The sequence below is a fragment of the Catharus ustulatus genome, chromosome 5 (genome assembly GCF_009819885.2).
Source record: "Catharus ustulatus isolate bCatUst1 chromosome 5, bCatUst1.pri.v2, whole genome shotgun sequence".
Lineage (NCBI taxonomy): Eukaryota > Metazoa > Chordata > Aves > Passeriformes > Turdidae > Catharus > Catharus ustulatus.
This window is the reverse complement of record NC_046225.1, coordinates 36,200,068-36,212,815: the sequence shown is the minus strand read 5'-3', so window position 1 is coordinate 36,212,815 and position 12,748 is coordinate 36,200,068. Positions and strand designations below refer to the sequence as shown.

General features: G+C 39.1%; 1 protein-coding gene across 4 annotated transcripts in view; it reads left to right on the top strand.

Annotated features, from left to right (window-relative positions):
- SH3RF1 (SH3 domain containing ring finger 1) overlaps positions 1-12,748 on the top strand; it is a 96,952-nt gene that overhangs the window by 58,836 nt on the left and 25,368 nt on the right. For all 4 annotated transcript variants that reach the window (XM_033060684.1, XM_033060687.2, XM_033060685.2 and 1 more), the window contains exons 3-6: positions 1,331-1,606; positions 3,432-3,527; positions 9,727-10,029; positions 10,877-10,987. In XM_033060684.1, the coding sequence (XP_032916575.1) occupies positions 1,331-1,606; positions 3,432-3,527; positions 9,727-10,029; positions 10,877-10,987 (786 nt within the window). The remainder of the gene's footprint in view (positions 1-1,330; positions 1,607-3,431; positions 3,528-9,726; positions 10,030-10,876; positions 10,988-12,748) is intronic.

Sequence of the window (12,748 nt, the reverse complement as noted above, 5' to 3'; positions counted from 1 at the left end):
AGACACTAATATGATGGACAAAAGTTAAAGCTGTCCAAAGAAATTGGATTATATTGAAAAATAAAATTTTGTTAAATGTGCAATGCATTATCAAAACTCTGTCTTCTGCTCAGTGGACAGACTCAAAGTGATGATTCCTTTGGAGAATTTTCCTTACATTGTGTGTGACTTTGTAAGATATTGCAAGTGCAGCTCCAATTTGCAATCTGAGCTGATGGAAGACTTGAGAGGACAGACATACCATTGGGTAGATGTGGCAAATAATATCAGCAACCTTGAATTTCATTAAATTTTGCCTTTTCCATATGGGCTTGCATCAAAGATGTGAAACACTGTGCTCTTTGTGACTATAAAATTTGCCTTTGCTTTGGAAAGACTCTGTTAGTAATGCAAGTTACTGCTGTTTGCATCATTAAGGCAGTAAGCATGCCTGCATGTATTTAAATTTGGAGAGAGTTTTGAAGGCAGTAGCCCTAACACTAGAGTTGTAGAATTTTATGGCTCTCTCTTGCAAAATTTGAAGATACAGGCTGAGGGATTAAAAAGTAATACCTGCAATGTATATAAGGGAAGGTGACTGTGTTAAATTCCACTCCTTCTTATATGCATTCAAGAGCAGCACCAATGATCTACAGATTTGAAATGTTATGGAGGAATCAAGTGAAGTAAACCCAAGCATACACCCTTCAACAGATCTTTTCCAGTAATTCTTATTAGCTGTGGTTTTAAATAAAGAAATTAATTAAAAGAGTTGCTCCAGGAGAAATTTATCATTTTTAATAAACTGAGACTTGTTTTTTGAGCTGGAAAACACCTCCATTACTTCCTCATCCTTATTATTCTCTGCCCATGAAGTAAATAAGGTGAGGAAAATAAAAGAAAGTCATGCAGGACACTAACCTTAAAGGTCTTATAGCAAATTTTTTTATTCCCATGTTGTATTTTCTCGCAGCATTTTTCTGCCAGTGGTCTCTCAAGTGGTCAGGTGGCTTTCCAGTTTGTTTGCTTTGGTTTTTTTTATGTTTAATCTTAGTGAATTTCTATATGAGGGTTAAAGCATTTTGTGATTTTGCCTTTCCTGTGTCTAGCAACTTTGTATGATTAAAAATCATAATGAAACTTAGAGGACCTTGAAACTGCAGAGAGCTGAAGCTCTTCCCACTTGTGTGGGTATAATCAATAGACTCATTGCAATAAAGTATGTGTATAATTTTACTTTGCAACTTCAGGCTTTGCATGTTCATTCGTACTTTCCAAAAATATAATATGAATTCTATTTAGTAATGTTCATCTAATTCTAATGCTCTACTATTTTTTTATTTTTCTTTAGGGTGTACCTCAGTTACCATGTGCCAAAGCATTGTATAACTACGAGGGAAAAGAACCTGGAGATCTTAAATTCAGTAAAGGAGACATCATCATTTTACGTCGACAGGTGGATGAAAATTGGTATCATGGAGAAGTCAACGGCATCCATGGCTTTTTTCCTACCAGTTTTGTTCAGATAATTAAGCCTTTACCTCAACCTCCGCCTCAGTGCAAAGCACTTTATGATTTTGAAGTAAAAGACAAGGAAGCAGATAAAGACTGTTTACCATTTGCAAAGGTAAAAAGAGAATACAATTACTATTTTCTTCTAATAATTTCATTCATTTGGTTGAGAAATAATGCAACTGTTTTGTAGTCTTGTCTGAATTTCTTATTGGAGCTGCACACATATGCAAAGGATAAGTAATTCTGCAAGTATTTCTCCTATCTTGATTACAGTAATTTCACGAATACAAGCCGCAGCAATTTGACAAAAATTTTGGTGGAAACCCGGAAGTGCGGCTAATAGTCGGGTGCGGCTAATATATTAATAATTTTCTGACATTTACAACCCCAGACGTGCCAGCCAGAGTGCCGAGCCAAGCAACGGCCAGTAAAAGCCGGCATTTCGCAATTGTTACAGTGTTACCGTGTTGCCCTGGCTCCCTGCAGGCAGCACAGGGGGCGGGGAGAGAGGCGGGAGAGCTCTCTTCTTTCCTCCTCTGCCACAGCCCAGGGGAGGGGGGGGGGGGGCGCCGCCATTGCCGCGGCTCGGGGAGCCGACGGGGGGGGGCGCCGCCATTGCCGCGGCTCGGGGAGGACGCGGGGGGGCCGCGCCGCCATTGCCGCGGCCCGGGGAGGACGCGGGGAGGACGCGGGGGGGCCGCGCCGCCATTGCCGTGGCCCAGGGAGCCGACGGGGGGGAAGCGCCGCCATTGCCGCGGCTCGGGGAGGACGCGGGGGGGCCGCGCCGCCATTGCCGCGGCCCGGGGAGCCGACGGGGGGGGGGGGGCGCCGCCATTGCCGCGGGTCCGGGAGCCGACGGGAGCCCCGCGCCGCCATTGCCGCGGCCCGGGGAGGGGGGCGGGAAGTGCGCGCCGCCATTGCCGCGGCCCGGGGAGGAGGCGGGGTGCTTTGTCCGCGCCTGCCGCCGGCGCCATGGGCGCGGGAAAGCTCCGTCCCCGCCCGCCGCCGCTGCCGTAGGAGCGGGGGAAGCTCCGTCCCTGCCTGCCACCGCGGGGCGGCGCCGACCCGGAGTGACCGAGCCCAGTGGCAGCGGCGGCCGGCCCTGAGCGGCAGCACCGAGCTGGGTCACCTGGCCCCGTCAGCGGCCCCTAGCGGGCCGAGCCTGCACAGCCTTAGCTCAGCCAGTAAACCCCGCCCTCCCGCGGTTCTGTTACTAATTGCACGCGGGTCCTCGCTGCGAACGACAGAGCGGCTTATATTCGTGTGCGACTTATCTATGGACAAAAACCGAAATATTTGCCAACACCCAGAGATGCGGCTTATACTCAGTGCGGCTTGTATTCGTGAATTTACTGTAGTTTTGCCTTCTCTTTCTAAATTGCATCTAATTTCTGATGTTTTATTTCTGAGGATGCATTTTTTCATAATTGCAGTAGTGATGTTCCCAATTTATGAGAAATAACATAATGTTGTGAATTAAAAACATTCCATCTTCTAAAGAAACACTCAAATTGCAGATGTGAAAGAAGTCATATCATTAGCAGTGTTGTTAAGTGCTTAAGTAGAAAAACAACCTCTAGGGAAGGTTAGGTAGTGAGTCAGTCGAGAAGAAAAATGGTTGTGGTTCTGTTGATTAATGCCAAGGAATTAAAGGGGGGGCTGAAGGGTAACATGGACTAAACATGACAGTAAGACTGGCACTAAGGACAAAGTCAGATCACTGAGATGTGGGCAGTTGGTTGAACTCTGACAAAATAGGAAAAAGAACAGCTTGAACTGACTTCAACCCCAAGAGCAGCATATTCCTCTTTACAGAGTGCCTTCTCTGCAGTTCTTGTCCATGTCCCGCCTTCTCTGATTACTCCTGTCTTATGGAGGAAAATTAAATGAGAAGTTAAATTAGAGCTGGGAGACATAATCACTGCATGTTCACACAGGATGATGTTCTGACTGTAATTCGCCGTGTGGATGAAAACTGGGCAGAAGGAATGCTGGCTGACAAGATAGGAATATTTCCAATTTCATATGTTGAGGTGAGTAAAGCCAGGTCCTCAGTAAGGCTGTGCCCACTGTGTGTTTAATTTTTGTAAAAGAAAAATAATCAGAACTGGAGATGATTCTAAAATAACCTGAGATACAAATAATCTTAGACATAAAAGGTTCTTTGGGGAAGTTAATGGCCTCAACAATTGGACCAATGATTTTCACTTACCTATTTGATACCTATTTTTATTGAACGAATTGAAATAAGTGTAATTGAAGGCAGTCACTATGTTTTCTTCTTTATACTGGAGTCATGCAGTCAATCCAAACCTCACTTAGCCACAAAATGAAAGCAGTCAGCAAGAGAAATAATGAGCTTTGCACTGTCCCCAATATCCACCTCTCAAAACCAAATTAGCATAACTAGGATGTTGAAGGACATAGGTTGTTGTTAAACAGGTAAAAGATTGGCTTTTTCATCAACAGAGCCATATATAAAATCTTATGTATCTTCCTGCATTTCTCATGTGTTGTAATTTACAGTAAGAAGTAGCAGTTGACAAAATTTCCCAAACGTTTTAAATTTTAGGAGTTGAAATCTGTATCTTTTATATAGAAAAACATCAACAATTAGGAACAGTGTGTACAGCCACAATGATTATTCAAATTTGCATTACAGAAATATTCAAAGGTTTAGAGTGGTGTTTTCCTTTTCTGATAGGTGTGCTGTGAATACTTGGTAAGATATACTTCCCTACACTGACAGTATTTTATTTAAATAAATGAGGCAGAATGATGAAAGAAAAAAGTACTTTCACTTTATCTCTGGGATGAGAAATATGTACTTCAGGTCACAGAAGAGATGTGTAACCGTATTAAGAATCAAGTAAGGTTTTATTAATTCAATTTCTGAATCCTATGATGAGATGGGAACTTCAAATAATGCTTTCAACCAAAATAGAATATATTATTTTTAGAAAGAAAAAAAATATATTTATTTTTATAGCTTGATGTAAGGAGCTGTATACCTGGGGATAGAAAATTTCATATGACTGTAAAAACGAGAAGACCAAAAATGTTTCAACTTGCTTAGTGCAATTTTGGCTTCAGTTTAAGAAGTTTTTAAACGCCAATTTAACAATTTCTTGCCCTTAGGTATTCTTTCCTAGCTTCTTGTAATAAACTGCCCCTTTATTTCAACCAGTAAAGCTTTTTGTAATGTTTTATCAAACTAAATTACAGTAATTTCACGACCACAAGGCGCACTGGACTATAAGGTGCACCCCCCGGGAGTCGGCAAAATTCGCAACTTTGTAGATCATATAAGGTGCACCAGACTATAAGGCGCACTTTTTTTTTGCAGCGAGGCTCCGCCCCCAGCTCCCCCCAGGCAGTTGCTGGCTGAGGCAATGCCTTAACCCGGCAGCCATGGGCCCCCGGGCCTGCCTGTACCCGGGAGGGGCAGTTCTGCAGGCCCCTGGGCCCGCCTCCAGCCGGCTGCCGTGGCACTGCCGGCTGCCCCCACGGCTCCTAGCTCACACTTCCAGGTAGGCGAATTTCGCAACTTTGTACATCAGATAAGGCACACCGGACTATAAGGCGCACTTCCGGGTTTGAGGGAAAATTTTAGTCAAAAGGGTGCGCCTTATAGTCATGAAATTACTGTACTTAGCCTTGTTAGAAAAATCCCTTTCCTACGGCTGCCACTTGAGATATTTTGCTAACAACTACAACTACATTCCTATCTCGAAAAGTTGCAAAAAGGAGATATGGCCATGAAAAATATTATGTAAAAATTAAAGTCATAAAATGTATTTCTGTTAATGTTTTTAGACTGATTCCATCAACTAAGAACATGTATTTTCAATTAAACCTTTTAGAACAGGCATCAACACATGAATATGATAAATTATGCCCTGAGAGTTACTTCAAATCAGATGGGTGGGTTTTTTCAGTATATACTAAACTGAAATGCATACTGTGGTGGAGGGCAGGGAGGTGTGCAGTAAAGTATGGGTTGGAATTTTGAAATGCCTGGTTGCCAAGAATATATAACTATTGTTCTGGAAAAATATGCAGACAACTGATAGAAACAACTATAGCAAACCATTCTTACCTATTTTATGAAAGACAGTGAAGATGAGAAGTAATACTTTCGAAAGATTTCTATGTGGTAGTTTTCATTGCATTTCCCAATCCTGTAATCATTGCCTGTTTTTAGGAAATTCTAGTATGTTATAATGACAGATATACCTTTTACCTTGTATGTGTTGGTCTACATCATTTTGTTTAAAAATGTGAATTAGTAGCTCCATGTACTAGAGATTTTCTGAAGTCATTAACTATAAAATGGGTGTAGTCTGTGATGTTAGTTCTGTAGTATAGGTGTAAAAATTGTGATATTTCTTGTATAGTGAGGATAAAATTTTAGATAGTGTTGAAGTCTGTGAAAATCTCTGATCGTATTTGAGGACAAATTTTGCCCTTTTATGATTCAATATTCACTCCTCTGATCTTTTATTTTCTAACTTTCACTTATTAAATTTGTGGTAATAATAAAAGTAAGACTGAACACATTTTGACAGAAATTTTAAGAATGATTCTATTTAATCAGTTAACACTTACAGTTATCTTTGTTCCAAAAGGAAAGATTATTCATAACTAAGCAGATATTATTAGAATTTTTCTGTGTAGATTGCAGTTCTGGGTACAGTATACATATCTTGTACTTAAAATTGAATATTCTGACATAGTTTAACACTTGCACAAATATAAATGCCCAGAATAGAATAAAAATCAGGGAAAAGTAATCACTATCCAGTCAAATTGTCAGTAGAAAATAATGTCAGCTTTTGTTTACTTTTGTGTGAGTAAAGAGCACCTAAATTAATTTGTAAAATAAGTGTAGCAAAACAGAACTCTAAGAGACCTTGCAGTAGTGATAATTCCTGCAGATGTCTGCAGGCAGATGAAAGCTTTGTGCCAAAACCCTGCTGTGGCACCGAGATATGGCTCAACCAGCTGCCTCTCTCCTGTCCTGTTTGGAAAGTTCTTCAGTTTTCTGGAGTTTGGTGGCAAAGGGAATTGGATTTCAGGCTTCCTATTACAGAAGAGATTTTGTTAAGTGGGAAAAAAAGAAAAAAAAAGTGAATGTAAAGATTGAAATGAAGAAACCTCAATGAAAATACGTCTGTTAAGGAAAGCAACTGATAGAGGAACTGTGGGCCTAGATACATAGGTATTGCAGAAAGGAATGCTAGATTGAAACACTTCATAGCATGACTTGGGTTCAGTCCCTTGGTGACCTTGAATATCTGCTAGTCATTTCATTGGAAAATGCATGCAGGTTCTTAATTTCTCAAGGAAGAGAAGTAAACTGCACTCTGGAAAATATTCTGCAGCTATTGCTGTCCTCAGTTTACTTAGAGGAGGAGGCCAGTAATCAGTTCTCTTCCATCTTCAGATTCATGCAACTGTCATTTGTTTGCTTCTCTGCATAAAAAAAGCACAGTATGCTGCTTATATTTGAATCAGTCTTGAATTGATCCCATGGGCAAGCCTTTACTTTTCCCCTAATAGGTTGTTCACTGTCTAGAGTAATCAGATTTTGTAGGCATTGATAGCTTCTGGAGGTAAACAAATAGAATTAGGTGTAATGGATACCTTTGGGTGCTGTTAGCAAAGTGGCTTTTGGTTTTGCTTTTCATTCCTCTGTGATCCCTTTACTTCTCTGATTAGGTAGCTCTTTGCAAATAAGGATGTAGATTATGTAAGAATAGAAACAGTTGTATCCATTGTATCAACAGTATGGAATACCTGTATTCTCAGGAAAGACATGAAGAATTTCAATCTGATGTAAAAAAAAATAAATGTGCAAAATAGGTAAACATATTAGACTTTGAAAAGCCTGCATGTTTGTGATGACAAATAAGACCCTGACAAGCTGAACAGCAGAGTAGGCTTTTTTTGGTCTTATTTTCTACTTGTTTCATATCCTTCAGCCTCATATCAATGTTTTGAAATGAAATAATGTTTTCACTGGTCTGTTTAAAGTATGTTTGATCTAAATTTAAAAATCAGTAGTCACCTGAATAATGGGTTTAATTGGAAAAAACAGTATGTTTATATTTTCTGTTATACACAAGTAATGCAACATTATTTTGATCCATATGATCCATCTTGAGTAATAGCAGGAAGGAAAATCTAGTATCCACCTTTTTTGTAGGGTTGTTTACTGCCGTGAAGTTGTCTTCTCCTATCATTCCTTCTTACAAGAAAGATGGAGAGGCACTTTTTACAAGAGTATGTAGTGACAGGACAAGGGGGAATGGACTCAAACTGGAAGAACATATGATTAGATATTAGGATGAAATTCTTTACTGTGAGGATGGTGAGGCACTGGAACAGGGTGCCCAGGGATGTTGTGGATGCCCCATCCCTGGCAGTGTTCAAGACTAGGCTGGATGGGGCTCTGAGCAACCTGGTCTAGTGGGAGGCATCCCTGTCCGCGGCAAATGGGTTGGAACTTAATGATCTTGAAGGTCCCTTCTAACCCAAATGATTCTGTGATTCTAGTTCTCTTCAGTTGTGTTCCAAAGGACCAAATATAAGAACATTTAGGAAAAAATTCTGTATTCTGAACTTCATATCCTGTTTCAAATCCCCCATTATGCCCCCTACTCCACTGCAGTATGTTCCATGTAGTTCTTCATCTTCTATAGAAAGTTTTTATGTCAACTTCTCTTTGTTCCAGTAGTTCTGGTCTTGAACTTCATCTTTTTTTCTATGCGTGGCATTTCCTTCCAGATGGCATCTTTCAAATAACACTTGCCAACCTCTTCCATATTAAAAAAAAAATCTTTGTTCTTTTACACTACCTTATATGTCGATATCTGTAGATATCTACTTATTTTCAGAATATAAGCTGGATATTTGTGGAAACTGCATTTAAATCAGTGTTGATGCTATCATTATTAATGGTTTGTTATTTGGCTAGTAAAGTTTTGATGGGGCAAAATGCTACTTTAAAACTCTTCATGAGCATGGTAGGTGTCTCAAGACTTGGAAGAAAATGGTAAAATAAATAGAAGAAATAATACGGTGAAGAATAGAAATAGTAATTCCACAGTGACTAATTTCATTATTTCAGCCTGATGTTCTTCAGAAAAGATCCTTCCTTTCTTCATAATCAGCTACTTTTCAAGTAACAGTATTCATATTTAGTGGCACATGTTCAGAAAACCAGTGCTGGTGTTATTTCTGCTCATGATTACATGAGATTTCTGACATTATTATTTCTAATAGTGCTAAGATTTTCTGAAAATTAGGGGGTTTTGAAAAATGTAGAGGGTTTATTTGTTGGTTTCCTCTCCTCCTCCCCAGTATGTAGATTACATTTCACTGTAAGAAGAAAATGTGTGGGATTCCTCATTTCCTCATTGGAAAGGAAGGATTTGTTTGCATTTAATCTAGTATTGTTGTTACAAACTAGCAGATAGAAAAATCTCATTGTGAACAAAAATACTTTAGCTAAGCTTAAAAAAAGAGAAAAAATGGCACAGACATGGTGCCTTTATATTAGAAAATTCAGAAGCTGAAAAGGTATTTCCATGAAAATGCCTATATATATTCTCCTTATGCCATCTTATGCCTGCATAGGTGCCTGTTGCCAGGCAGTATACTGATATAACTGGATAGTTAGTCTGTCTTACTGTATTCTTAAACATGCATTTAGGAGGCCTGTGTTTTCACTACTGGTAGTGTTAAAGATGTGCACAAGTACCAAGGGATACTAGGTGAAACATCTTCAAGAACCCACATGCAAATGTGTGGGATTATGTCATACACAAAACAAAAAAATGGCTGAAAATTATGTAAACATCCAAGAAGTTTTGTCACACAGATTTTTCTGTAAAAAGGTCAAAAGGGACCACTGTGTTTTAGTCTGACTTCTAGAAGACCCAGGCAGTGGTTATTGCTGAATTAAGTCATGTCTGGACTATGGTATTATGTCTTTAGTGATTGAAATTTTACTTCTGATGAGTAGTCCAGACCAGTCCAACAGTAAGTGTATTGAGTTTGGAGTGAGTGATTTGTCACTCTCTACTGACTGATTTGTAGCGTAGGTTAGTATGGCACAGTTTTAAGTTGCGTGGTTGAAATTATTTTATGAATGAAAGGAAAAGAGATGTTTTGTTATGGTGACTTCTATAAATAAAAAAAATACTAACTTGTTACTGGTTTTTGTAGTTTAACACAGCAGCCAAACAGTTGATAGAATTGGACAAGCCCTCAGGTTCTGCCATTGACTCTGGAGAAGGTACTTCTGGGGCAGCCCACAACAATTCAACCCAAAAGCACAGCGATACTAAGAAGAACACCAAAAAACGACACTCTTTTACCTCCCTCACCATGTCCAACAAGGCTTCACAGTCTTCTCAGAATCGCCACTCCATGGAAATCAGTCCTCCTGTCCTCATCAGCTCCAGCAACCCAACAGCAGCAGCCCGCATAAGTGAGCTGACAGGACTGTCCTGCAGTGCTCCCTCTCAGGTAATTCATGTTAAACCAGCTATACAGGCTTCTAATCTTGTCAGATTATTTATTTCAAGTTCTAATTATGTCTAACTAAATATACACTTTCAAAAAGTATCTTCCAACATGAGAATGTTTAAGGAAAATATTTTCACTTCTTATACGGTGATAGCAAATAGTTTTGGTCTTATAGGCTAGTTTTTCTCACAGTTGTTTCATTGTAAAGTGCCACAAAGATTTTTATTAAACTGTGGAAACTAGAAACTGGAGTGATTTAATTTATTGATTTCTTTTTTTTTAAATTGAATATAATACTGAATAGTAATAAAGTGCATGCTGTAAAGGTAAAATGAAAAACCAACTTGAAGATTACACAAATTCCAGAAATGCAGCGTATTATTCTGGTTGTGGTAAGTAGAAATATTGATCTGAATTTATTTATTTGTTCAGTAGTTTGTGAAAAATTGGCTGTTTCATATAGCGATTACACTTTGGGAAAAGAGAGAGCAATGGAGTCCAAGAGGAATTGGTGATGTTTTACCTGAGCTCATAAATATGCTTTTGTTGCCTATCTTTGGGATCTGACAGCCTTTTATGGAAAAAAATAGAAAACTGACACTGGTTAAAAGTGTGTTTCATGTAGCTGGTTCAGTGTATCTCCAAAGATTGAGAAATGTCAGTGTGGAAAAAAAAAGTGAGCAGTGTGATCCAACACTGTGTGAGTATCTAACAAAAAAATTAGTCTAGTTTAAAGTTACAAGGAGTAGAATACTGGTGATTTTGACCATGAAGCTTACAGCTCTGTCAAAACCAGCTCTAACTGAACTACACAGAGCTGACCCTGGTGGGTTTTTCTTTCTCCCAGGTTCATATTGGCACTACAGGGCTGATTGTTACTCCACCCCCCAGCAGCCCAGTCACAACAGGGCCTTCCTTCACCTTCCCCTCAGAAGTTACCTACCAAGCTGCTCTTGGTGTAAGTACTGCTTAAGAAAACTCAACCTTGCTATTTTTCCTTTGGTCCTGTACAGTAATTTTTTTTCTCATGTTCTGATATACTGATTTGAAATTATGATTGTATGGGAATTGTGTCTGTGATAGACAATGGTATCTATTTAACTACAGCATAAGCTCTATTGCTACAGTGTTTTCATCTTGTCCTGCATATCCATTTCTCCAGCCTTCCTCTGTAATTTCTCTGTAGTAAACATGAGATGCACACTTCCTTCCAGAACAGTCTTTCTTTTAGGCATAAGTAGAAAATACTGGGGGGAAAGTTTGGGGAATCAAGCAGGTTCTTATAAAAAACATCAACCTAGGACCACAGCTGCCAGGTGTTTCTGTTTTACTTAACTCGAGATTTTCAAGATTATCTGAAATAAGCTTCAAAAGTCTGCCGTCTCCTCTTTAAATAAGGTGATTTTTAGTTTCATGTACACCTGTGGCAGATGAAGAACGTGTCTAGCATGTTGAAGTTAGGTTCTTGGAGATCAATAGGCAAACATAGCAAATGGCCATCTTTTAAAGGAAGAAATACATTGCAATGCTGTTTTCTTTGAACTAATAAAATGACATTTTCTTCAAAAGGTGCAGGATTTCTTTCCAAAACTTACGGGAATTCTTTAGTTTCCTATGCTTATGTTAGAAAAACTGTGGAATGTCGTATATCATACTGTTCTCATTCAGTGCCTTACTGCAATAAAGATTGTGGATACCAGTTTTCGGAGATCTTTAAGGGATCTTAATGAGACTTCATTTAAATCATAGGACTTCTTTAAATTAAGTTTTTTCAGTCTAAAATTGTGCCCTTAATTTTTAAGCGGTGGGGCACAGTTGGATAATAGATCTTCACTTACTTCAAAAAAATAAACAACCCAAACAAAAAACCCTGAGACTTGATCTTGTCTAGGTTGCTATCCATGCAGTCTTTAAACCAAGTAAAATATGATGAATAGCCTTGCTACTAAACAGGTATAGTTTTGTTTTCAACTTTTGGCATTTGCATAATTTTACAAATTTGTCTGCAAAATTTAAGGCAGAATTGTCTGTCTTCTGGTATCAGCTTTCTGTTTATGAAAATGCTGAGTTGAGGCTTCATAGCATTTTGACAGCTTTCTTTGGAACTCTTAAGTTAGCAGTTTTCAGTCCTTTAAATTATGATACTGTTGTTTTCTGAATTATCTCCAGTACTTCCTTTTGGCATGGTACATATATGGTGACACATGCCAGAAGTAGGTGCAATACTGCACAATCTTTTTCGGTAAAGAAGGTATTGATAGTATAACCCTTTTATCTTTTTAGCCTGATTCTGTATCTTGAAAATTTGCCTGCATGTAGCATAAAGTTTAGGTAAATATCCACCCTTTTACCACAAATTCTCATCATCTTTTCTGATGTAGTAATTGCTCTCATCCAAGTACAGTAATTTCACAATTATAAGCCGCACCTGATTGTAAGCCGCATGTCCAGGTGTCGGCAACGTTTAGGTCTTCGTCCATATATAAACCACACCTGATTATAAGCCGCACTTTTGTCCTCAGCGAATGTTCGCAAAGTTGCCAATTAGTAACAGAATTGCGGGATCACAGGGTGTACTGGCAGGTGCTGACCTTGGAAACATTATTTCCAAGTGAAAAAAGACAGACAATAGCTGCGGCAGCATACCCTGCAAGTTTTATTTACAAGCGGAAAAAGATAGGAACAATAGTATGATCATTTTACAAGCATTTCCAACGGA